The sequence below is a fragment of the Peromyscus eremicus genome, chromosome 7 (assembly GCF_949786415.1).
Source record: "Peromyscus eremicus chromosome 7, PerEre_H2_v1, whole genome shotgun sequence".
NCBI lineage: Eukaryota > Metazoa > Chordata > Mammalia > Rodentia > Cricetidae > Peromyscus > Peromyscus eremicus.
In genome coordinates this window covers 116649654-116677634 of record NC_081422.1, presented here as the reverse complement: position 1 = coordinate 116677634, position 27981 = coordinate 116649654, and the positions used below count along the sequence as shown (strand labels likewise).

The following is a 27981-nucleotide window of genomic DNA, read 5'->3' as shown; positions in this document are numbered from 1 at the left end:
TAAAAGCTTACACAGGGTCCTCTCTTTCATGCTCTTACCTCCTCTTTCACAGAAAGCTAGCTATACCATAGAACATACTGCATTTCAGATGCATTTATTAGAAACAAAACTCTCCTTGGTTCTTCTGATTAACAAGAGGAGAGAAATGATAAATCTGAACTTTATACAGCAGACATCTCCACAGCTGACATTCCCTCCTTCTCCTAGCTTTCAGCTTCAGAGGCTCCTTTTCTTATGCTTCAAGCCTGTCACTGGTGAACATCCTCTAAGTCAGTGTTTATTCTCTGCTGCTTATTCCTACCTAATCCCCACACAAAATCTGTGTGTTTGCAACTGTTTAAAAAGGGACTGGATCCTTTTGCTTGTATTTCCCTAACTATGGGTTATAATTTACAAGATTCTTACTTTTTAGGAGAGGGGACTTACCCCCATATTTTTTTCTCTTTTAAATATTTCACATGTTTCATGATTCTTCAGCTGTAGGACAGAGTGTCTTGCTGGAAATCTGAAATCTAGAAGTAGAAGAGCATTACAAACAAGCAGTGCACACTGACTTCTGAACAGTGGCAGTCACTCCTGCATGCTTTAGTTTTCACTCTGGCATACTCTTTACTCTTTGAAAATTAAAAAAAATTATTTATTTTTATGTGTATAGGTAACCTGCAATGTCTGCTGCCCTTAGAGGCCAAAAAAGAGTGTTTATGGTGGTTTGAATAAGAATAGCTCAGATAGGCTCGGCTCATATATTTGAATGCTTAATCATTAAGGAGTGGCACTCTTTGAGAAGGACTAGAAAATATGGCCTTGTTGGAGAAAATGTGTCACTGAGGGTGGCCTCTGAGGTTTCAAAAGCCCATGTCAGGCCCGGTTCTTTCTCTTTCTGTTGCCTGCAGATCAGGATGTAGAACTCTCAGCTACTTCTCCAGCACCATGTCTGCCTGGGTGTCACCATGCTCATGATGATAATGGACTAATTAATATAAGCAAGCCCCAATTAAATGCTTTCTTTTGTAAGAGTTGTTTTGGTCATGGCATCTCTTTACAGCAATAGAACACTGACTAAGAGTGTTGGATCCCATGGGGGTGGAGTTAAAGACAGTTGTGAACTGACATGTGGGCACTGGGAATCAAACCCACGTCCTCTGTGAGAACAACCAGTATTTTTAACCATGAGTCATCTCTCTAACATCCTCTTTTATCTTTTTGTTCCCTACATTTAAGTGTGTGCGTGTGTGCGTGTGTGTGTGTGTGTGTGTGTGTGTGTGTGTACATGTATCACATACATACTTGGGCATACAGCACATGTGCAGGTTTGGAGGTAAGAGTATAACTTGGAGAAATCACTTCTTTCCTTCTACCATGTTTCAGGGATCAAACTCAGGTGGTCAGGCTTGGTGGGAAGTGCCTTTACTGGCTGAGCTACCCCATACGCCCTGCTATGGGCACATTTTATTCAATTTAGACTTGTATTGCCATGTATATTACTGCGACTTACATTTGCATATACTGTATATACTGAATGACTTACGTCTTGTGTTCCCTGAAACACTTCTAGACCTGAACTTAAAGTTTAAAGTTAACTATAGCTGCAGATAATTTTCTTAAAAGATTAAGTATTCTTGAGCCCTAGTCCAGTAAAACACCTCACTCAAACCTTTCTTAAGGAAGAATACTGACAAATCTATACTAGGAACTTGGCTGGGTCTTTGACAGATTCATAGCCTGAACCCCTAATCCTCAATGATGCCAGGGGCCCTATTAGCATACATACCAAAGAATGTACTCTCTTTACACACTCAGAGAAAGAGATACATGAACTCAGTAAGAAGGTGGCCTTTTGAGACATAAACAGGATCCTCAGAAACCCAACCTGCTAGAATCTTGGTTCTGGACTCCAGAATCATCAGGAATAAATCTCTATTTAGGCCCCTTAGTCTGTGATACTTTGTTACAGTACCTATGCTGATCAGCAGAGCAGACACTGCACTTTTTTATGGTGTCTTCTAAAAATTTAGTTTCATTATTTTTAATTGTGTACTGTGTGTGTGTGTGTGTGTGTGTGTGTGTGTGCATTTGCATACAAGTGCAGTGCCTGCAGAGGCCAGAGATGTTGGATACTCTGGCGCTGGAGTTACAGACAGTTGTGAGCTGCTTGTTATGGGTCCTGGGAACTGAACTCAGTTCTGAAAGAACAGCAAGTGATCTTAAATGTGGAGTCATCTCTGTAGGCCTAATGGTGTCTTTTAAAACAAGAACTAGGACATTTAAAAACATTGTTTTCTAAAGGCAATTTTTATGTAGTATAGGGTGTGTGTGTGCATGTGTGCTTACCTCAGCATGTTCAAGGTGGTCAGAGTTAACATCGGGTATCTTCCTTTATCAGCCTCTACCACATTTTTCTTTGTTGCTGATTTTTGAGCCACCGTTTTACTATGTATCCCTGGCTGTCCTGGAACTCACTCTGTAGACCAGGCTGACCTCAAACTCACAGAGATCCCCCTGCCTCTGCCTCCGGAGTGCTGAAACTAGCATGCCCAGCTTCTACTTCTTGTTTTTGTTTTTTCTTTTAATTTTATTTTATGTATATGAATGTTTTGGCTGAAAGTCTGTGTGTGTGCCGTTTGTGTGCCTGATGTCTGAGAAAGTCAGAAGAAGGCTTCAGGTCCTCAGGAACTGGAGATACAGATGGTTGTGAACTACCATGTGGATGCTGAGAACTGAATCCAGGTCTTCTGCAAAAGCAACAAGTATTTTTAACTGCGGAGCCATCTCTCTATCTCTCACTTCATGACTTTGAGACAGGGTCTCTCACTGACCTGAAGTTCATTGTTGCAGCAAGACTGGATAGCCAGTGAGCTCCTGGGGTCCACCTTGTTCCTCTCCCCAGTGTTGGGTTTATAGATGTGTACCTTCATACCCAACTTCTACATGGGTGCTAGGAATCTGAATTCAGGTCCTTATATTTCTTTTTTGTTGTTTGTTTGTTTTTTGAGACAGGGTCTCTTTATTATATAGTTCTGGCTATTTTGGAACTTGCTTTGTAGACCAAGCTGGATCAGGCTAGACTAAGATCACAGAGATCCATCTACCTCTGCCTCCCAATTGCTGGAATTAAAGGCACATACCATCATATCTGGCTATCAGGTCCTTATGTTTGTGAGCTATCTCCTTAGCACAAATATTTTTATTTCAATTGTTCATATTTTACCTCTGTAGCATCTGGATATAATCTGGAACAGGCTGAAAGTATGCTGCCTATGATTTACAGCAATTTATATTATGAAAGTTAGAAGGCTTTGAAATAAAACACACATTGCTGCAATGGCCTACAATACCAGGTAGGATGAAGGGAGTACTGGGAAAGCTCAGAAGGGTGAGATGCGTGTTATACAAAGTAACTTAAGTTTCTAAACTCATTCTTCAACAGAGCTCATTTTGTTTAGAGAATTAGAGAATTCTGAATTATGAAAGATAACACAAATCCACATATAACACATATACAAGTATAATTAAATAAAATATGAATACTTTAGTTTTTTCACACAATACCACTGTCACATAAACACAGGTATTTTTATTTCAGTAGCAATGACTTCTGTGAAATTTTTATATTACTTCAAGAATAAGAAAACAAGTATTACCATTCATCCAGGGAATTGGTACTGCATCTTCTTGATGACTGCTTAGATTCAAAGGAAGGACTGATGAGCAGAGAGGTTTGGGGTCCAGTGTTTCTAACTGACATTCATTAACCACAACCTCTGCATCTTTAGAATCTTTGCTGTATGAACAGAAAAACTGAATCAGAATTATCAGTGTATTGAAAAAATATTACAGCAATGAGAATCAAGTAAGCAGAACTATAACCTACTACTATGTATGTACCATGTACTATTCTATACACTATAAATTATGATTTTGCAATATTTCTAATGGGGTGCTCCTGTCTTCCTTAAATTTTATTTTACTTAATAATTTATGGTTGATGATGATGTTTTTGGGAGGGGTGCATATGCCATAGCGAGTGTGTGGCAGTCAGAGGATAACTCTGTGAAGCTGGGTCTCTCCTTCCACCTTTATGTGGATTTTGGACACTAAACTTAGGTTTTCAGGCTTGTACAGCAAGTGCTTTTACCTGCTGAGCCATCTTGCTAGCCCAAGGTCCCGTCTTCTTAACACAAGACCAATAACTGTGAAATGGCTCAGGTAGGGATAGGAATAGGAATAGTGTATTATGGATTGAATTTGAAATGTTCTCCATGGGCTCATTTGTCTGAACACTTGGTTCCCAGCTGATGAATCTACAAAACCTCTAGGAGGTAGGGGCTAGTAGGAGAGAAATGAGTGGCTACGGGGCAGGTCTTGAAGGCTACACAGCCTGAGTTTCCTGATACACTGGGATGTGATGAGTTCCTGTTATCATCTATTTGCCAAGAACTGTGCCATGTTTTCTCTACCATGAAACATTCTCTCAGACCATGAGCCAAACCAAATCCTTCTTCCCCTTTGTTGCTTCTGACAGACATGTTGTCACAGTAACAAATGCAATGAATAAAGGGTGATGTGGTTATGACCACAGCAATCCCAGTGTAGGAGGGAGGAGGCAGGAGGATCATGGGTTTAAGGGCAGTGTGGACTACAAGCAAGATCTTATCTCAAAAGCAAAAACCAAAAAGCCAACCCCCAAAATGCATACAAAAACCATGTAGCAAACCCCAAAACCACAACGACCACCACCACAACAAAAAAACCAAACTTTTTTTGAGATGGCACATCACTATCCTGTTCTTGAACTATGCTGGCCTTGAACTCCCAGGTCAGGTCATCCTCCTATCTCAGCTTCGTGAGCATGGGAACTACAGGAATATACCACTGGGCTTAACTGGAAATATTTTTTATCATACCTGATGAAAGGTTCAAGGAATATAAAGTATGTATTCTAAACAAGAAAAGGTATCTACTTACTCTCCTGACCACAGAATGAAGCCAGTGCATCATAGCACAATTCCCTTATCCAGTTTCACACTTCATGGTTCAGTTACCCAGGATAAACCATAATGCTAAAATACTAATGGAAAACTCCAAGAATAATTTCTAACTTTTAAACTGCATCCTGTTCTGTAGATTAGGATGGTATCTGGCTAATCCTGCTTCATACTGCATGGGAAGTGAACTATTCTCCTGCCAATATATACAAGCACTGGTCAGTCATTTACCCACATCAGTACAATTAACTGTCACTGTATTATACTGCTTGTATTCATGGAACAGGAACCCTTCAGGAGGAGCCTAACCCTATATTACTCTGGCCACTTTTGTTTTGCTTTATCTCTCATGTAGGCAGTTTGTCTTCTTGCATCATCACGAGATGTGACAGAACAAGCCAGTATCAGAATTTATTCAGCATAGTGTTAAAATAGTTCTTTACTGTTGATCTCTTACTGTACCTAAGTTATAGAATGTATGTGTAGGAAAAAGCCACAGGGTTCGTACTATATGAATTTACAGACACCTGCAGGGTCTGGGAACTAGCTTCTGTGGATAAAGAGGAGCTACTATATAAATTCTTCTGTATAAGTATTTATATAAGATTTATATAATAAATCTATATATGTCTGAGAGTATTCCTGGACAGAACCATACAAATATTACCAGGTTGATGATATAAACAACTTTAACTGCACTTTAGTATAACTGCATAACAAATTTCATTAAAATATTAGCCTGGGGGCTGGAGAGATGGCTCAGTGGTTAAGAGCACTGGTTGTTCTTCCAGAGGTCCTGAGTTCAATTCCCAGCAACCACATGGTGGCTCACAACCATCTGTAATGAGATCTGGTGCCCTCTTCTGGCCTGCAAGCATGCATGTAGGCAGAACATTGTATATATAATAAATAAATAAATCTTAAAAAAAATTAGCCTGGAAGTTACTCATATAGAAAAATAACTCAAGGATGTCTAAAAGGTACAAATTAATTGACTTTTACAGAGAAAGGAACCAATATTTAGATAGTATCATCTTTTAACCTTAAAAACAATTATAAGCTTTTTCACTGGATTTACTTGGGGGGCGGTGATGTTGTGGCAGAAGAGAAAAACCAGTAAGAAGCAGGGAATTATAGCTGAATTTATAACAGCTGAAATTTAGTAGCATAAGGAGAATTTAAAAATTAAAGAAAGATATCACTTTTCTCCTTGATTTCGGATATCACTGACATATGTATTCAACATTCTTCCCTAATAACATGGACAAAAGCAGCAGCAGAAAGATGGATGATGGCTGCTGAAGTATAGTCTTTCTGACCGCAGTAACACTACCTCACAGTAAAGAAAACTCAGCTTCCAGTGTCTGTTCTTGTTGAAGATCTGCAATGGCCATTGTGGTGGTTTGAATGAAAATGGCCCCCATAGGCTCACAGGGAGTGGCACCATTAGGAGGTGTGGCCATATTGGAGCAAGTGTGTCACTAGGGGTGGGCTTTGAGGTTTCAGAATCTCAAGCCAGGCCCAGTGGTTCACTTGCTTTTCCTGCTGCCTGGCAATCCAGACGTAGAACCCTCAGCTCCTTCTCCAGCACCATATCTGACTGTACACTGCCATGCTTCCTGCCATGACGATAATGAACTGAACCTCTGAACCTGTAGGCCAGCCCCAGTTAAATGTTTTCCTTTATAAGAAGTGGCGTGGTCTGCTAGGCAGTGGTGGCACACGCCTTTAATCCTAGCACTTGGGGGGGCAGAGGCAGGTGGACGTCTATGAGTTCAAGGCCAGCCTGGCTTACAGTGTGAGTTCCAGGACAGCTAGGCCTACACAGTGAAACTCTGTCTTGAAACCCCTGGCTCCCCTCCCCAAAACTGCCATGGTCATAGTGTCTCATCACAGCAATAGAAACCTTAACTAAGACAGCCATGAAGCATGCTGGGCTTCCATGTGATCTAACTCCTCTGCTCTGCTCTTAACAGTAATTCTCAACCTTGAGCTTCCATCAGGGTGAATTCTTATTGAACACAGACTGATGATAGGTCCTAGCCCCAGAGTTCCTGGTTCAGTAAGCCTGGGTAGGACCCTACAACTGCATTTCTGACAAGTTCTCAGGTGCTATTGCTGTTCTAAGGATCCATACATGAACATCTTAGCCTGAACATAAATGGACTAGAACACATTCACCTTCTGACTTGGGTGTGCCTTGTCACAGCAGCTAAATGAGTGTGGAAGATGGTTTAGATGATGCACCAATGGGTGCATCTCTTAGTACAAGTCATTGCATCCACATGCAATACTTGTTGAAAATGTAGTTTATTTGATTTCAGCTATTATGACTTTTATGGAGTCATACAGCTTTATCTGTTGAATTTATCACTATTTTTTAAATATTTCATTTTTAATTATGTGTGTGTGTGTGTGTGTGTGTGTGTGTGTGTGTGTGTGCGCGCAGGTGTCCTCAAAAGTCAGGAGAGGGCATCATATCCCTTAGAGCTGAAGTTACAGATGGTTGTAAGCCACTATGGTGGTTTGAAAGAAAATGGCCCCCAAAGTGAATGGCACTATTAGGAGGTGTGGCGTTGTTGGAGGAAGTGTGTCACTGTAGGCGTGGGCTTTGAGGTCTCTTTTGCTCAAGCTTCCCTCAGTGTGACTATCAGTTAACTTCCTGTTGCCTGCAACATATAGCACTCTCAGCTCTAGCACCACGTCTGCCTGCATGACACCATGCTCCTTGTCATGATAATGATGATGTCATGATGATAATGATGGACTGAACCTCTGAAACTGTAAGTGATCCACCCCAATTAAATGTTTCCTTTGTAAGAGTTGTTATGGTCATGATGACTCTTCACAACAATGAAAACCTTAACTAAGACAGCTACCCAATGTGGGTATTAGAAACTGATCTTGGATTCTTTTATAAGAGCAGCCACACCGGAGTCATTTCTCCAACACCTATCACTGTTTTTAATGGCTCAAAAACTTGCTGCCAGGGGCTGGGGGATTGCTCAGAAGACGAACAGCTTTCTGTGCAAGCATGGGAATTGGAGTACATAAATGCTGGGTAAATGTGTAAAAACAGGCTGGGAGGTGGGGGCAGGGAATCACCAGAGCAAGCTAGCTAGCCAGACAAATCTTATCAGAGATCCTTGAGTTCAAGGGAGAGACCCCACCTCTCTATATAAGGTATAGAAGTATTGAGGAAGATATCCAACATCAACTTCTGGTCCACACATGCACACACATGCATGCAAACTCACACACATGTGCAGCTACACACATGCAAACATGTAAACACACACACCCATACAAAGAATAAGAATAACCCCATTTTACTACCAGCTTTAAAGTAACTTAAATTACCTTTGCATCTGGGAACTGACGCACAAATTAAACCACATCCATGTGCATAGCTTATGGGATACTAGCCAATGATACACAACAGAGTTACAATTACATTACAGACCTTCTGCAGACTTCCTGAGTATTCTCTTGCTCTTCTTTAGTAGTTGCCTTGTCTGAACTGCTGCACTGTGAAGAGATTATAGTTAAAGAAGTAGACATGAGCATTTCTGTGATACGTTTAAACCGTGAGGCCTGCCAGGGTTATTAGAATGGTGTGGGATATAATTTAACTATTAGATGGCCTGAAGACAGTTTTACTTTATATAATTTAAAATGCTCAACAATAACTTAAAACTTTCTCCAGCTGCTGGTCATGCTGGCATCAACTATATTCCCCCAGTGGAGGCAAGAGGATCAGTAGTTGTGCAAGGCTATCCTAGCTACTTACTGAGTCTAAGGTCAGATCAGTCTAGACGAGACCCTGTCTCAAACAAACAACTCCAGACAAATGTAATACATTAACAAGTAGAAACCACTAGGGTGTGGCTCAGTGTCAGACCTCCTGTGCAGCAAACCTGAAACCCTCTATTCAGTACCACAAAACAAATCAAAGCAGCAAGTGGAAAGATGTGTCATGTTCCCAGATGAAAATGTTGAAGATAAAGTGCTAATTCTCCAGAGTGCTTTTACACACTGAAAACTATTTCCAGGATGAGTTTGAAGCATCTTAGAATGTAGGAAAGGGAATCAAAAATGCTTTAGGTTTTAACACATTTTAGTGTATTTTAGAGCCAGCTTTTCTCACTGCTTCTATTTTCCTAATGACTGATGGGATGCTAAGGAAGCATGCACTAAGTATCCGGGGAAAAAAGAGTTTAATTCCACATATAATATTTAAGATGTTAATGATAGGGCTACAGTTAAACGTGCTGGCTGTTCTTCTAAAGGACCTGGATTTGATTCCCAGCATCCACATAGCAGCTCACAAGCATCTGTATGTAACTTCAGTTCCAGCAAATTTAACACCCATTTCTGTAGTAGATAGCCATTCCAGCTTTGATCTGGAAGTTCCAACCTCCATTGAGGCTTTGGTAACTGTCACGCCTACAAGGCAGGGCCAAGAGAGGACCCTGAAGACCCGAGATCCGGATGCACTGCCTCTCTTGGTTCCTGGACCCTGGATGCTGGAGGTAGACCGAGCAGAGTTCTCCAGAGAACACGGCCAGACTGCGCTACGTCTTTCCCAGACCCTGCAACCTACCTATCCCTTCATTTGTAAGTTACGCCACTAAATAAACCTCCCTTTTAACTACGTGGCGTGGCCTTAATAATTTCACCAATACATTTCCACTTTCCACAGTCACCAGGAATGTACATGGTTCACAGATATATGCAGGCAAATATACACACATGAAAATTTTTTTTTTTTTCAAATAGGGTTTCTCTGTATAGCCCTGGCTGTCCTGAAACTCACTTCATAGACCAGGCTGGCCTCGAACCCAGAAATCTGCCTGCCTCTGCCTCCCAAGTGCTGGGATTAAAGGTGTACACTACTACTACCCAGCTAAAAATTTTTTAAAACAGTATGTAAAAGACAGCATTTGAAATTTCTGAGAAAATGATTTGATCAATGGTATAACCAGCTAGTTAAATTTATAGATAATAAGCATGATGCTGACTCATTGTAAGTCAAAATGCCTTTCAGGTTCCTTTAAGATTTATTATATATATAAAAATTCTGAAAGTAGCTGTAAGACCAGGAACTCTAAAACTACCAGAGGAAAACAGAAAACATTTCAAGGTATAGGAAAAGATAAGTACTTTGTCTATAGGACTCCAACACATACACACACACACACACACACAGCTCAAATTTCAGGAAACAGGCAAAGAACAAACAGAAACTCACAGAAAAATGACAATGACTTTTTAAAATGTTGAAAACTAGACTTAAAAGAAATGTAAATTAAAACTAAAACAAAATCATTTGTAAAAATAAGCAGATGGACAAGTTTAAACACTTAATTAGTTGATGAATTTGGGGAGAAAACAGCACTCTCAGCAATATTGTTGGAAGTACAAATCATAGTAACCTCTACATTGACAATCTGACAATTCTAACTCTGGAAATTGAAAAAAAATGCTTGGACATATGCAAAATAATGTAGCAATATTTAAATAGCAAAACAGAAACAAACTAAATATCCATCAATAATGCTACTTGTTCAAACATAGCCATATAATTATATAACTGTAAGAACATGATATCTCTATGTACACTGAAAGGGAATAATCTCCACTATATACATCAGTGTGGTGGTTTGAATGAGAATGACCCCTCGGCTTATACATTTGAATGCTTGGTCCCCAGGGAGTGGCACTGTTTGAAAATAATTAGAAGGAATAGGAGGTGTGGCCTTGTTGGAGGAGGTGTGTTGCTGGGAGTGGGTTTTGAGGTTTCAAAGGCCATGCCAGGCCCAGTGTCTCTCTCTCTCTGCCTGCCTACATGCTGCCATGTTTCCTACCATGATGATAATGGACTAATCCTCTGAAAATATAAGCAAGCCCCCAGTTAAATGCTTTCTTTTATGACAGTTGTCGTGGTCATGGTATCTCTTCATAGCAACAGAACAGTGTCTAAGACAGTCAGCAATAGGAAAGTAAGATAAAAGATGGCCCTCTAATGTTAGTAACATTCAAAGATATGTGACAGGCCCACTGTCAGAAGTAGCAGTCTCCCTTTTAGGCTAACATTTCTGCAGAAAACTGTAAACTCTGCACTGAGTAATTTAAAACTTATGCCTGGAAATCCTAGAGCATGGACAGCACTACACATGCCCTAGCTGGAACTACTTTGAGAGGAAAAAAAATTGTCCTACCGACACAAACAAGAGAAGACAGAGTTTAGGGAAAAGTCAGAAACTGAAAAGTATAGGTGAGAACCCTGAAAAGAGGATAATCCAAGAGGTGAAGTCACCAAACCTACAAACTGACCAGCTCTAATCTAGCCTGTTCTCAACTGTCAACTGTTGACAGTTCCTTTCTCTGCTCAGCTTTCCTTTAATTCCTTTTCACAAAGGGAGGCTTACCAGGGTGAAGTCTTGCTCTAAGGTCACCATCACCACTCCCTTTATTCCATTTTGAATCAGTCCTTTCTTTAAACTTTTTATCTACTTGAGCACTGGACTTGCTTCCAACATACATTTCTTGGTGCTCTTTTCTCCTCAAACTATGCTTTTGTATATTTTTTTTACCCTGTTTGCTCTTTTTCACTGTAGATCTGCATAACAGTGATCACTAACAGACACATGGCACAGGCAATACTAGGCTGTCTTGAATCTCCTCTGCCAATGCCATTAATCTAAAACTCTTCAATTTAGCCTCCGGCAAACTTTATTTTTCTTTTTTTTTTTTTGGTTTTTCGAGACAGGGTTTCTCTGTGTAGCTTTGCGCCTTTTCCTGGAACTCACTTGGTAGCCCAGGCTGGCCTTGAACTCACAGAGATCCGCCTGGCTCTGCCTCCCGAGTGCTGGGATTAAAGGCGTGCGCCACCACCGCCCGGCTGCCTCCGGCAAACTTTTAGGACAAGGGCAGAAAACAGCCACATTCTTTGCCAAAATATCACAAAAATGATCTCTAGGTCACTTACTAATATTCTTCCTTTCTGAAACCTCTTGAGCTGGGCCACCAGAGTTCACATCACCCTCAGCACCACTGTCATCCATGTTCCTACTAGGATGGCCCAGTAAGTTCTACTTAATATGTTCAACTGCGTTTCTAGTCCAAAGTCCACAAGTCTTCCATAGTCCTCCAAAACACTGCATGGTTAGGCCTGTCACAGCAATGCCCCAGTCCTGGTACCACCTTCTTAGTCACTGTTCCACTGATGTGAAGAGACACCATGACCAAAGCAACTCTTACAAAAGAAAACATTTAATTGAGGACTTGCTTACAATTTCAGAGGATTAATTATCATCATGTGGGGAGCATGGGGCTGAGAGCTTATATCCTGATCTGCAGGCAGGCAGGCAGGCAGGCAGGTAGGGGGACAGAGGGAGGGAGGGGAGAAGAGAGGGAGGGACAAATAGATAGAGTGGGCCTGGTATGGGCTTTTGAAATCTTAAAACCCACTCCCAGAAACACACCTCCTCAAACAAGTCCACACCTATTCCAACAAGTCCATACCTCCTAATCTTTCCCAACAGTTTATTAACAGGGAATTAAGCATCCAAATATATGAGCTTATGGGCCAGTCTCATTCAAACCATAATACATACATACCTATGAGAGGTAGACTCCTAGCCCAGCTAGCACTAAAAGTCCTAAACACAGATTTCCACTCCCTCCTGCTGCAGGGACGTAAGGTGGCAGCTACCACACTTCAGCAAAGGACACCCACTTATCTAAGAAATGAAAGCTTCCCTGTAGCCAGCAGCTTCATTTGTAATATCTCAAGCTGGAAGCCACCCAGATGTCCATCAGCAAATGAATAGCTCACCAACTGTGGTACCCATACTGTGGAGTACTACTGAGGGGTAAAATATCAAATTATTGATGTATAGAACAATTTGAATGAATAATCCTCAATCTGAGGTGATTACAAACTGCATGATTTAATTTATGTAACATTCTTTTCTTTTCTTTTTTTGAGACAGGGCTTCACTGTATATCCCTGCCTGTCCTAGACCAGGCTGGCTTTGAATTCAAAGAAATTGGCCTCAGTCTCACAGAGATAGTAACATTCTTGAAATGGCAAAATTGTAGAAATGGAAACAGTGTTTGTTAAGGGTTAGGAAGGGCTGGTAGCAGGAAAGAAGTAGGTACTATTTGTGAAGGGTAGTTTTGGTAAGATGGATGTTCTGTAGTTCACTGTAGTATTGCCAATGGACAGACAAAGGAAAGGGCTTCCTGAATAAGACCCTGATGGCCCCAAAGTTGCCATACTCTACTACAGTTCTGCAGCATGACCACTAAGAGAAGCGAGGTAAAGGCACATTCTATGAATCTTCTTAGCACTGCCAGTGAATCCACAGTTACTAGTTTCTAAGTGGGATGCTGCTGAAGCACACACTTATGGTGAATTAACAGTACTGATGTCTTAATCATTAGATGATGTTTCCAGTCAATGGCTTCAGCGTTGGTAGCACACACCTTAAATTACAGCATTCAGGAGGCTGAGGCAGGCAGATCTCTGAGTTTGAGGCCAGCCTGGTCTACAGTGTGAGTTCCAGAACAGCCAGGGCTACACAGAGAAATCCTGTCTTGAAAAAAAACAAAATAAGTAAATAAATAAATAAATAACATTTTAAAATAAAAGAAACTATAAAGGTACTGGAGAGAGGGAGAGTTAGGAGCATTTGTTGCTCTTGCAGAGGACCTGGGTTCAGTTCCCAGTACCCATGTGGCAGCTCATAGCCAGCTATAACTCCAAGGCTATAACTCTGCCCTGAGTGTCTCTCTCCTTTTTTATATTCATCTGTACTTCATTCACTGTCATCTGGGGATCCAAGGCCTTTTTTTTAGCCTCCACAGGTGCCCGACATGGACATATTACACATTACATACATGCAGGATAAAATTAAATAAAAATAAATCTTTTAAAAACTGTAAAACAGCACATTAAATCCAAAGTAAGCAGAAGAAAGGGAAAAACATAAATCTGAGATAAACAGGTAACAAAAAGCAGAAGAGAATCAGTGACATCAAAAACGGATTCTTTGAAAATTATCTTGACAGTCAACAGTTCCCTAGCCTAGAGTTCAGTGATGTAGAGGAGGAACTGGAGTAGACAGACTTCAGATGCCTCTTTTTGTAAAAGAAATGGTATGTGAACATGGCAATGCTCATAATATCTATGGATCTTCTGTGTTAGTGTGGCAGGTTAAGTAGATGTTGCAGTGATCTAATGGCCCACAAAGTCATAGAGTAGCATCTGAGCCCGTAGAAGGAAAAAGTTTTCTGTTGGTAGAGTTGTGGGACTGTTGAGTGTGACCTCAGAAAAGATCACTGACACTAGACTTGGTCTCCTCATTTGTAAAAGGAAATTACAGTACAAACCTCATATACAATGAAGGTTAACTCAACAAGGGTGGGTTATCCACACACTACATTTAAAGGATTGTCCCTTGCCCTGATTCTGGCAGATAAACTCTAGGCTCTTTGAATGTCTTGCCTTGTAAGTGTCTATTTATTTGGGATTCTGGGACCATGCCACATAGTGTATGCTAATAGTATGATTTATTTTAGTGACCTTGGATCATGTAATTGATATTAACTTGACCTTCTAAGGACAGCTCAGCGTTTGTGACTGATTCTAATAGAAACTCCAACACTAGAGTTAAGGTGAACACTTCTGGCTGGCGATATTCTTGTGCTATGCCACACACTGTTTCTAAGAGGAGTGAGTATATTGTGGACTCCACCCTGGGAGCCTCTTCCCTTTTTTACTTAGTCTTTCACTGCCATCAATGTAACCATGGGTGTAACAGCTTTACTAACCTCCGTGAGTTCCTGTGGCATATCAGTGACCCTAAGGCATTCTTGGGGAACTCCAAACACCTCATAACATCATACGGATAATCCATGACAATCCCTGCTAGGTGTTTAACAGTAGTATTTAATAATGGCAATATGTGTTGTCTGTCCAATTGTAAAGCAAGTACTTCATAAACTTTTTCTTCTGTTTCTAGAGCACTTCCAGTACTCATATTCCCTATTCACTTAGCAGTTATCATCCACTGCTCTCCAAGCTAGACTTTCAAGCATTACACAAAATGGACAAAATTCTTGTCCTTATGGGGTTTTATCCTAGCAGGAGGGACAAAGACAAAGTAAACACAGGTATTTAGGTGGGTGTACATGGTCTGAAAATCTAAGTCTAAAACACTCTGAGATTTGAAACTTGGTAAGTGTCAAAATGATGCTCCAATATTTTGGGAACATTTCAGAGTTTTTTTACACAAACATTCCAAGGCTGTGAGTAGTGGTGTAATCTTAGAGGCTAAGAAGACTGTCCAGTCTGAGATGAGCTGGACTACAAAGTAAGACACTATTTCAAAACAAAACCTATCCCAAATTATAATATAGAAACTCTGAAATATGAAATAGTTCTGATTTAAGCATTTCAAATAGGGATACTCCACCTGTAGTATATGCTATGTCAAGACAACTGCAAGAAGGTGGGGTATGGAACAGGGGGAACACTGCGATTTTAGGTTATGGCCAGTGAAGGCTCCCCTCGAAGAACATCAGTATGACAAAACCTGAAGGAAACAGGAGCACTGGCCACATCATCTCCTAGGGGAAGAATACTCTAGGGATACAAGATTATATGGACAGGGCATTGGAGCAGAACACATCATGGCAAGTCTCAAAAACAAGCTTCGAGGGTGGTCAGAGATAAATGTAAAAGGAATAGCAGGGAGATCAGAGGTGACAGAGTGAGGAGGTTTCAGGGCAGACCTGGAGTGAGCCGTGTGGGTCATCACAAAGACTTTGGGTTTGCCTATGAATAACATTAGAAGCTTTTGGAGAGTCTAAGGCAGAAGAAACAATGACACAAGGAAACCTATGTTGTACTGAGAACACCTTACAAGAGGGCAAGGTTCTAAACAGGTCAGTTAGGAGGCTACTGTAATCATTTGTATAGTACACAATATGGACCTGGGCAGTATTGATAGGGTGGTAAAAGCAGACAGTTTCTAAACATCATGTGAAGAAAAAACAGCAGCATCTCAATAGTCTGTATATGGTGTGAGGATGAAAATTAAGAAAGCTAAGATTTTGAGGCTGAGTAACTGAGAAAAATAGTGTTGTCATTAACACAGATGGGGGCTGGTTTGTGGTGTAGGGGGAGGGGATATAGAACTGAGAAGTTTTGTTTTTAGCTGTGTTAAGTTTCAAATGCCTAAGTGGGCATCCCAGTTAGCAAGCAGGTGATGAGAGAAAGGTCTGTAGTTCAGAGGAATCTGAGCTAATAATAGAAATGTGAGGGAGTTAGCATATACATTTATGGAATAAACTTGGATGGGACCATGCAAGAGAGTGAATCTAGGCTGAAAATCACTTTAATGTGCAGAGATCAGGGAGACAGAGGAAAACAAAAAACAAAAACCCACCAAACAGAGAGATAGCAGACAAAGGAGAATAAGCCAAGCAAGTACATTCATTCTGGAAACCAAGTGAAAAAAGGTTGCAGAGAAAGTGAGAGATGAGGATGAAGGCATAGACATACCCATCGGATTCATCGGTCAGTGAAGTATCATTGGAGAGGTTACAAAGGGTAGTTCTAGTGGAAGGCTGAAGACCTTTGCAAACTGGAGATGATGAGTACAGAATAAACATCTTGAGATTCGGAATCACAGATCAAAGGGGTTTGTTCTATTAAAGGCTTTGTTCTATTTAAAGATGAGAGAAAGTATGTTTGTGTCACAGTGAGAAAGAGTTAATAGCAGAGGAAGAGGAGCTCTATCTGGATAGTGCATCCCCTGTACCAGGAGAGAAGCTGGAGTTCTCAGAGGGTGCAGACAGGTGCTCTAATGTACTGGTGGGAGCTTATAATGTTCTTTTCCATTTATTTCAGTTTCTTGGGTGAAGAAGGAAACAAAGTTGTTAGCTTTGTAGATGAGTGAAAAGCAATTCAAGGCTTAAGGAGAAAGGGTATAAAACAGTTGTTTAGAAATCAACTACATTATGCAAAAGGGTCAGAGAACCACCAACATTATCAGGCAGAATTTCATTTTATGTTTTGAAGTACTGGGGATGAACTTAGGGCCTTGCAAATCCAGACTATCACTTTGCCATTGAGCCTCAGCCTTAGGCAGGAAATTTAAGAGTGATAGCAAAGATTTTTCCAATATTGTATATAAGCAGTAAATTCCAAGATCAATTTAGGCCTACCTATAATTCCTATGCTTTCTACATTTGTGGCTATGTAACTGATACTGACATTCATGGCCCATACGTACTATCACATTCAAAAATTTCAGGGAAGATCAGGTAATATTTAATACTGAGGCAGGAGGATATGTATCATTGTATTTTAAAAGTCTTATGTAAGATAATGGCAACTTTAGGATATGAAGAGGCTCATATAATTATACACACATCCTACCTCTCTCAGGAATTTCTGTTTATATTGTGCTTACACAGAGCACCAAGAGACCAGTCACCTAGCCAGAGTGATGTGGCATTCCTAATGAGCAAAAGTATTTATGTCTTTCTCCTCACAGCACTGTTGAGTGGATTTCTGCGTTAGTATTACCTAAGACCAAGACACAGGCAAATATAAAAGCTTTTTTGGTACCTTTGCATCTGAGTCTGAAGTTCTCGCTTGTTCACTGAGGTCTCCCAGATTTTCACTTACAACAGTCTCCTCAGTAGCTTCTAAGGACATGGCTGCACCTTTAGGATCATGTTGTGGCTCCTTTGCTAAAGAGAAACAACATTCAACCACACAAACTTTAAACCAAGCAGCCAAAGACTGTTCCATAAAATCCAGAAGTCAGAAGCACTCAAATTCTAACATGACAAGTACCAAGTTAGAACTTCAGCAAATTATGTAATTCCCTATTCATTACCAGAATAACGGCACTCTATGGTATAAAAAGAACTGACAATGTAATATTTAAGAACCTTTCTTATGTCCCAGCCATTTAAAAATATTTTTGCTGGTGTATGCCTTTAATTTTAGCACTTGGAGGCAGAACCAGGCAGAGTTCCAGGCCAGTCAGGACTACATAGTGAGACTCTGTCACACAAAAACAAACAAACTCTACTCTGACTGACATTTATTTATTTATTTTTTGTTTTTGAGATAGGCTTTCTCTATGTAAACCTGGCTGTCCTGGAACTCAAGCTGGCCTTAAACTCACAGAGATCCAACACAGACCAAGCTGGCCTTAAACTCACAGAGATCCACCTGCCTCTGCCTCCTGAGTGCTGATATTAACAATGTGGACCACCACGCCTAGCACATATTTATGTTTTACTTTGTGTGCATGCACTCATGGTTCATCTGTGGAAATCAGAGGATAACTTGCAAGACCAGGTTTGGCAGCAAGCACCTTTACCTACTAAGCCATCTTACTGGCCCTAAAAACACTTTTAAAACTCAAAAGTCAAATAGGAGTTAACATCTACATTGTTGTGACTTAGGCATCTAAAATTATGATTAGCTGTTAGTTATAATTTTTTTTTTTGAGACAGGGTTTCTCTGTGTAGCTTTGTGCCTTTCCTGGAACTCACTCTGTAGCCAGACTGGCCTCAAACTCACAGAGATCCGCCTGGCTCTGCCTCCCGATTGCTGGGATTAAAGGCATGTGCCACCACCGCCCGGCAGTTATAATTTTTAATAACCAATTTAAGATATGATAAAGTTAAAACATGTATTTCAATTTCAAAGTAAGTCTGGAAGACTCTAGAGGTCAACTACCTATCTTTTATAGAGAATGCATAGCATTAAAACGGAAACTAGCTCAAAATATCATTTGCCAACTCATCAGTTAAAAATGGGAGACAACTGACAAACTCTGTGACATTTGTTTGCAGATGTTAAGAAAAGGTTTCCATTCTAATGAATTCACTGAGTAGACCTGACTAGAGACATGCAGATATTACAATACCAAATATTCTTCAAGTATCAAATTTTACCTGCTGACAAGGAAGGACAGATCTCCGGTTTCAGCAATCCAGGGTCCAGCAAGGCAACTTCTTTACTATAAAGCAAACAAAACTCAAACACTGTATCAGATTCCAGCAGAACTACTCAATCATGAAAGCACTGTGTAACATTTGCTTCTGTGGTTGGTTAAGCCAACAGGTTCTCCAGGACTGAGGAGTGACTGCCCTGGGGTTCAGAGACCAGCACATCTGTCCTGGGTTCTCACTGGGTGATTTATTCACAAGTGTGCTGCCACTGCTAGAGAGTGCTACCATCACATCTGTGAAGGACAAGGCAGACCAGGCATTTTGAAACTTTAAAGGATTGCACCAATGCAAGAGAATGTTTAGCTTCTACTCTCAAACATATGTATGTATATCTTGTTCCTAGTGTAAAAACAAGACAGCTGGCCATTTAATCTTGGCACTGGGGAGGTAGAGGCCGGCAAATCTCTTGAGTTTGAGGGCTACCTGGTCTATCTACAGAGTGAGTTCCAGGACAGCCAGGGCTACACAGAGAAACCCTGTCTCAAAAAACCAAAACCCAAACCAAAAACCAAAAACCAACTAACCAACCAAACAAAAAACAAGACTGCTTGAATGGATTTTGAGGTTCTTTCTTTCTTTGCCTGTTTGTTACTGTGCCTAGGTAAAGCTTGTAATCTAAGGCTAAGGTTCTGGAGATCAGAGTTAGACCACTCTGGGTTCCTGTTTTATCTGAGATTGACTGATTTTGTGGCAAAAGCCTAAATTTCTTTTCATCTAATCACATCAATAAGTGAGAGTAGCACTTGTCTGTAAGGTTACTGTGAGGCTTCAATGACATATTCTTACATTCAACAGGCTTAACAAATCAAAACTGAACATGGGAGGCACTCAAACACATATGGACAAATACTATTCCATTTTTAAAATTCAGACAAACTTAATACATGAGAACACACACACACACACAGAATAAACACCATTTTCCCTCCAATACCACAGTTGTCAAAAAAGGAATATATAGACCCACCAACTGCCTTAAAGTGATGGCAAACAACCTAGGCCCTGTCTTCAGGTGGCTGAAAGCCAGTGAGGCCCTCTTAACAGTCAATGGCAGATTGGTTTTTAGTTCAGAATATATTAAAGAAGTTCAGGAGTATTAATTGGGCTCTTATCACAATAATCCATAAGAAGACAGTTGAGCTACTAAGAGTGAGAATGGAGATGGGAAAGCCATGAGAGAGAGGACAATTACGTGGTTCAATAAAGAACTACATGATTGTTTCCATTTTCTACTTATCCATTTGTGAACAGTACAGCAAGTACACAGCTTTAATTTCAAAGTATTAGGCTGTACTTATACTATTAGTATAATTTATAAGAGGGAGAAACTTCTCACTACGAATTAACTTGAAAAATAAAATAGTACCTGACATTCTTAAAAGCAGTTTGAGTTCAAGATACACAGAGGTTAAATTCACCTAAATTTAAAAAAAATAATAAAGTTGGGGCTGGGAATATAGCTCCATGGTAGAGTGCTTCTTTAAGCATGTGGGGGTCCTAAGTTTAGTTTCCAGTACAGTAATAGTAGTGATGCTAATGAGAGAAAAACACTACTATCTTATGTGTGTGAGTGAAAATTTTAGTTCTGCTCTGGTGGAGGAGGAAAGAAAACCTGAAGGGCATAAGGGGGAAGGAGAAACAGAGTCAAGTCAACTCCCGAAGAACTACAGAAATTCATCCTCTACTATAGTGCTATTTGACTTGATTAATTCCCATCCAGGTTTTTTTTTTTTTTTTTTTTTTTTTTTTTTTTTTTTTTTTTTTTCCAGTCCTACGTGGTCTTGGAACTTGCTATGTAGACCAGACTGGCCTAGAACTCAAGAGATCCATCTGCCTCTGTCCCTCTAGTGCTGAGATTATAGGTGTGTACCACCACTGCCTGGCTAAGAATTAAAACACAAAACATGAGACTGTATCACTTGTAGTAAGAAAAACAGTACAAACCTATGGTTTCACATATTTATATGTACTGGACTATAATATAAAACATTACTGTAGGTAACTGGCAAAAATATTTGAAGATGACTGTTTTAGGATAATTATAAACAAAACGTTTAAAATTGTCCAATGAAAACAAAAAAAGGGGAAATGTGGTGGTATTGTGTTCCCCAAAATATTGTGCACCTTAATAAACTTATCTGGGGTCAGAGAACAGAACAGCCACTACATACAGAGACTAGAAAATGGTGGCACTCACACCTTTAATCCAAGCCTTCCGGAGGCATGGATCTCTGTGAGTTCAAGGCCACACTGGAAATAGCCAGGCATGGTGACTCACGCCTTTAATCCCAGGAAGTGAGGGCAGAAAGCAGAAAGGTATTTAAGGCATGAAGACCAGAAACTAGAAGCTTTTGGCCGGTTAAGCTTTTAGGCTTCTGAGCAGTTCAGCTGAGATTCATTCTGGATGAGGACTCAGAGGCTTCCAGTCTGACGAAACAGGATCAGCTGAGGAATTGGCAAGGTGAGGTGGCTGTGGCTTGTTCTGCTTCTCTGATCTTCCAGCACTCACCTCAATAACTGGCCTCAGGTTTGTTTTTATTAATAAGAACTTTTAAGATTCCTGCTACACATGTAGCTGGGCATGATGGCACACACCTTTAAAACCAACACTCAGGTGGCAGAGGCAGAGGCAGGAGGCATAAGTTTGAGGCCAGACTGGTCCTTAGGTGTTTTGTTTTGAGACAGGATCTCACTATGAATCCCTGGCAAGCCTGGAACTTATTATGGTAATGATCACTCATTCATGTGTTTATACTCTTTCTGCCACAGATAAACTATAACAACTGTCCTACAGAGAACGGTGAGCATAAGCAGAGAAGTGCCCCGTGTTCAAGTCACTGGGCTAGAGCATCCCTAGCTTGGTGCCACACTATGAAGTGCTAGGCCTTCCGACACAGTAAACCACCACTAAAGTATAACACTGTTTCCTGTAGCAAAGACAGTAAATAATGGTTTGTGTGGCCTGAAAAACAGTTAAAAAAAATCACAATATCTTGTGCTACTATCTTAAAGAAAGAAAAATGATTAAAAGCAAAATAAACATTTATACTAATTCACAGACTAATAGAAGAAAGCCACAGAGGGACCCCACATTCCCCTCTCTTGGAATGCTGTTTTGAGAGGGGATAGACTTCAGTGCAGATTACTGAAGTCTAAAGTTCAGATTTCAGCTCTGACACTTAGAAGCCATGCTCATGGGAAAATTAGTAAATTAGTGGCTTTAGTTCAATTATAAACATAAGGAGAATTTCTTTCCTTTTTTTTTTTTCTTTTTTTTTGGTTTTTCGAGACAGAGTTTCTCTGTGTCGCCTTGCGCCTTTCCTGGAACTCCCTTGGTAGCCCAGGCTGGCCTTGAACTCACAAAGATCCGCCTGCCTCTTCCTCCCGAGTGCTGGGATTAAAGGCGTGCACCACCACCGCCCCGCGGTTTTTTTTCTTTTTTTGAGAAAGGGTCTCTGTAGTGGTATTTGCTCTGCCCATGACCTTGGGCTATATGGCCCAAAGGAAGCGGTGCTTCTTGCCCTTGAATCTCTTATAAGGAGTTGGAGAAGGGTCACATGCCCTTTCTCACTGCTCCTGCCTGCGAGGTAGATTCATTCCCAGTCAGATCAAAGGACAACTTCAGCTGTCTACTCCATTCTGTAATCGTGAGTGTATTTCCTCAATTTATATCTTAATAAATTCTGTTACCCATTTAGTAGACTCACATGGATTGATTGTAATAGGTCTCACTATGTGGCTCTGGCTGTTCTGGAACTCACTATGTAGACTGGGCTGGCCTTGAACTCATAGAGATATACCTTGTTTTTTAAATGTAGGAGTTGAGGATCCAAACTCAGGTCCTCATGAATATATAACAAGCACTTCAACAACTGAGCCATCTTCCCAGTCCCCTCACTCTACTTCCTGGATGCTAAAAGCTAAGCTATGTCCTCTCCCACATGCTCCTATCACCCTAAAAGCCTGCCTCCTCAAGCTCAAAGCTATAGACTGAAACCTCTGAAAACTTTCTTCTTTTAAATTGTTTCTCTCAGGCATTTGTCACAACAGTGAAAAGGCCAATACAAGCCCTCGCTGCCAACCCAGTATTACGCTAAAATACTTCCCATTCATTCTTTGATTTAGGCTTCATAATCCTGATGGAAATTCTTTCTCTTTTCACAGATAAGGTTAAATTTGTCTACAAGGTTACACAGCTCTTTGGCAATGATAAGTTAGGAAACCTAGGCAAGGCTATAAAGGTAAAGCTCTTTAATACTAGTTTTAGAATTAAGATACATTTGGCCTCAAGTCCAGTCTCCTTTACTAGCAGTCCTTTACTAGCAGTGTGACCTTGGGCAAATGACAATTTGTCATCATTTTCCTCATCTCTAAAATGGGCATATTAGCAACCCATCTCATCACATAGTAAAGTAGAAAACATTCAATTTGCTGATAACTTACAAGTTCTCAAAGTACTAAGACTATTGAAAGAGCACAATATCCCAAAGGCAATTATAAATACTAGAAACTTAAGCCATGTGTCACAGAATCTTTGTGGGAAGTGTTGTCATGTTTACTTTTTCATCTATTCATGAAACATTCTAGTATTTAATTAAAGCATACAAATACAAACCAGAGCTTAAAGAATTATAAAAATATAGTCAAATGTGATATTACATACATTTTGTACCAACCAGAACAGGCCATGTTCCTGAGTACCAAGGTTATTACTAGCCATAGTAAAGTTGCTTCAGGTAAACTAGTCCTATCAGGGCAATGACAATTTAAAACAATTATCTTAAAAGTCAAGTGTAAAACACATTTATATTATTTTCTTCTGAAAATTAGTTTAACTTTTGATTCTACCTCCAAGTCTTATTTCAAATAAATTTCGAGGCTTCTCTGTTCCCTGAAAAATTATTAAAAAAAAAAATCTAACAAGGAATCCACAGAAAATGAGCTTAGCTACATACTTAATGAAGAACATGAAAATAAACTCAATTGATGGTCACTTTATAAATTATTTTTGATTTTAAAAACTAATTTGCTTTGTATGTTTCAAGAGACATAGATCCTTTACTTTAGCATAATGAAAGTTTTAGCTATTACCAGTGATACACTACATTTAATAAATATTAAAAAAGGAGCTTCGACACAAGAGAGTGCTTTGAACTGCCAACAATCAACTGAACTAAAGGCATTCTTGAACATGCATACCTCAAATCACCTGATTCTTTTGTCCCTGGAAGTTGCATGGGCTTAAAGTCTGCTGGTGGGTGCTCCTCGGGTACACTGGGCTCCTGGCTTATTTTGGAGTCTTCTGAAGCAAATGAGAGCTCCCCTTCACTGGAGATTCCAAAGAGCTCCGGGTCATCTTGAATTACATCAATCAAGAGGACATCATCTTCATATGCTTTAAGGATATCTGGAAACCCCAATTTGAGTTCTGAAATGCTTTTAGTCATTTTTCTACCACGAACTTCAGAAGAAACTGGCACAAATGCTTCTTGTTCCTTAGAGCAGAATGAACTTTGCTCAATATACCCAAGATCACAAGAAAAAGTATTATTTTCAATTTCAAGAGAAATAGACTCCTTATTAGAAAAAATACTGTCTTGCTCAGAGATGTGATTATATGCTTTATTATCATAACATTTCTTTGCAAAGCTTGGAGAAGTGCAGGAATTCTTATTGTAGAATGAGTGAGAACTAGCTTGCCCTGGAATTACACTATTATGTATATTCAAAGACTGAGGTCCTGAAGTTGCTGTGCAGATATTTTCCTTATTCCTGTTTTGTTTTGCTTCTATTCCAGATAAACTGTCTAGTAGCTCTAGGGGACTGTAAGCTTCTCTCTCACATGACCTGGCATTTACTTCTTTTCTTTTTCCTGTCTTGTTCTTCAGTAAAGGGATTTTAAAATTAGTCAGCCGTCCTGTGTTTAATATTTTAACCAAGTCTGGAGCCACAAGTGTTTGCTTACTAATGCAAGCTTTCCGATGAACAGTTTTGTTTGCAAAGTTTTTTGTTTCCTGGCTATCTTGGGATGCCACTGTCAAATTAAGTTTCGATAAATTCCCTCTCTTTTTCTTATTTCCTGTTAAGCTTTGAGTTACATTAATTAATTGGGTGTCTTCAGTAGTATTAGAAACTATCTCTGTCCCAATTCTGCTGGGTTCCTCTAACTTTATCTTTTTATCACTGGGTATAGCTTCCTTTATAACCATCAAAGTAGGTTCTGCTGAAGAAACTGAAGACAAACAATTTAAATCAGGGTTGTACACTTCTTTACTTGAGGACTCACTGGCTCCCTCTGTTAAGGCCTGTTGTAACAGTTTGGAGTCAGTTAAGTGAGTTTCGTTCACTTGGTGTATGATAGATTCATGTTGCCTAACATTTTCCACAGACCCTGGAAGCGAGTAATTTAAATCTGACAGGGAAGTCTTTTTCCAACACTGCGCTGATATTCTGGCACAGGAATAAAAAGGCCAAGTTCTTTTACCAGTCATTGGTATTATTCTGCGACAGCTTACCTTTGACTCTTCAGTTTCATTTCTTAACTCTCCCCATGGAGATCTTTTTCCCATATGGTGACCATCACTAGGTGATTTCACTGCAGAGCTTATCATAGATTTAAAATATTCTTCTGGCTCCATACTTCTGCATCCTAAGGACTCTGAAGCATTTTTTATATCTTCTTTCAAATGTGATTCAAGGGTTTTCTGAAACACAGCGTTTACCTGATGTCTGGGACTTGTTTTCCCTACTGTTTCTGGGAGACATAAATGGTCCACCGGAGAGAGTGTGTTATGGTTTATTTTTCTTAAAGCTTTTAGAAAACTCTTTTTAGGCTCTAAGGTCTCTGTTTCTTTCCCTTCCACACCCATTTGGTTTTCTTGTAACACCAACTCAGAATTGTTACACACATTAGAGAAATTAAGATCAATAATTTTTTCTTCTTTTTCAGACAATTTCATCTTTTTCCTGTGTTTTCTCCCAACACTGCTCTCCTCTACTGAATATTTGGTTTTTTCACTTTGAAGGCAAGAAATCAAGCCATTGTTTTTACTTTGGTATAAATGACTTTCTTCAAGCAGTAACTTACTGGCTATGACATTTTCTTCAGTTTTTAAGAGCTTAGCAGTAGTTTTTGTGTCATTTTTCTCTGCAAGATTCCTAAGGTTTTCTTTCTTTAACTTCGAAGAGTTCTCTGCTATGTGCATACATACACCATGAGGTTTATGTTCAAAGTTGTTTTCATTATTAAAACCCTCAGAATGGAGGAAACGGTAATCATGGGATTCAAAACTGCAATTTTTTTCCACTCTAGGTGATAAGCTGTTACAAGAATATTTTGGAGTATTGTACAGTTCATCTTGGAAGTCAACCTTAACATTTTGTGTTGCCTCGTTCTTAGTTATTTTGAGAGGTGGATTTTCTAAACTTTTACATTTTTTAATTCGAATTCTTCTTTTAATACCTTCTACCAAATCTTCCTTAGCCAAAGACTGTAAGAAAGCCATATTCTGAAATCCACTGCACTCCACTGTTGGTAAAGATTCTGAACTGGTTAATGATGCCTTTCTTACCAGGTCAGTCCCTGGTGGTGGATCATCACTTGAGGCTTCAGTAACTTTTCTTTTTCCTTTGGCTGATCAAAACAAGAAAACATACCAGAAGATATTTTTACACTGGGCAGAAAAAAGCAACACCAGTTAACAGAAAATCTGTGAAGGCCATCCATTTGTATTTCCCTGAAGAGCTGTTTAGAAATACAAACTGATTTTCATATTAAATATTACAAAATTTCAAACTGGTTTCATTGTATAGCCCAGGCTGACCCCGAATTTGAGATTCTCTTGCCCAGCCTCCTCTTTTCGGGATTATGAGTGTCCATCACCATGGCCAGCTTTAAGATCTAATTAAGAACTACAAATAAACTTCTATAAACTCTAAGGCAGCAGAAAAACCTTTATAACATAATTTTACCCTACTAGCATTCATTCCTTCTACAGCAATTATAATGACGGCTCCTAAATGACCATATACTTTTACAAGAAAATCCTTTGCACCTCACCTCTCTCATCCATCATGTGCATTGGTAGATACCAACAAAATCAACTAAAGGTTGGCAGTAAAACAAAGACGAGGCAGCTGAGGTGCAAAGGCTTGGGAGTGGCCTTCAGTTTTCTAAACCGTGTCTTCGGGGTGAAAAGGGAGCTCCACCTCCTTCATTGCACCTATGCAATGAAGGTCCACCTGTTCCCCAGCCCCTAGGCTCACTGCCTTCCAGCTGTCTCACCGAACTCGTCACCTTCTGTCTCTTCTCTCCCAGAAGCCTGGGCCACCACTCTCCTCTTCTGCCTGCTCTCCTCCTCGCGCCCCTTGGCCTCAAGCCTGCAGCCTCCCACCTCGCCTGGCTCTGGCGTCAGCGGAAGGCTTCGCTTCCTCAGGCCTCGGGCATCGCCTTCGCGCCCTGGGGCTGTGGTGGGGCCTGGGGGCGGCGTTGGTGGCCGCATCAGCCCGCCGCCGCCCACCCAGCCTCTCTCAGAAGCCTAGAAGCCCCCAGGCCTGAGACCGCCACTCTACTGCAGGACACAGACTACTGCCTGCCCTGGGCCTGGTCTGTCTGGGCGCCGCCTACCCGACTCAGCAGGAAGCGGAAGTGAAGCGGGCTGGGCTCGGCTGGGCGCAACCGGCTGGGGGCCTCGCGGTCCGCCTGACCACATGCTCCCTCGAAGGACCTTCGCTGCACCTGGAGGTGACAGGGCCTCATTGCACGGGTTTGTTGTTGTGCCCCCTTGGGCCTCCCCCTCCTTCCTCCAGACCTGAACTTCTGGAGGTGCCTGGGCGCCTTCTCCTAGCAACCACTCCTCACCCTGACTAACCGTTGTCTGCCAGTGGCTTCTAACTCTTAGTCTCCTGGGAGCCCACCGTCACTTTCTTCCCAATACCTTCACTTTCA

General features: G+C 40.5%; 1 protein-coding gene across 1 annotated transcript in view; it reads right to left on the bottom strand.

Annotated features, from left to right (window-relative positions):
• Positions 1-27670, bottom strand: part of Topaz1 (testis and ovary specific TOPAZ 1) — a 55911-nt gene extending 28241 nt beyond the window's left edge. Inside the window, exons 1-7 of the mRNA XM_059268963.1 lie at positions 27319-27670; positions 24234-26667; positions 18978-19042; positions 17632-17756; positions 8449-8513; positions 3642-3781; positions 427-512 (exon numbers count right to left, since the gene is read on the bottom strand). Coding sequence (XP_059124946.1) covers positions 427-512; positions 3642-3781; positions 8449-8513; positions 17632-17756; positions 18978-19042; positions 24234-26667; positions 27319-27535 — 3132 coding nt within the window. The 5' untranslated portion in view covers positions 27536-27670. The remainder of the gene's footprint in view (positions 1-426; positions 513-3641; positions 3782-8448; positions 8514-17631; positions 17757-18977; positions 19043-24233; positions 26668-27318) is intronic.
• Between the last annotated feature and the right edge of the window lie 311 nt (positions 27671-27981).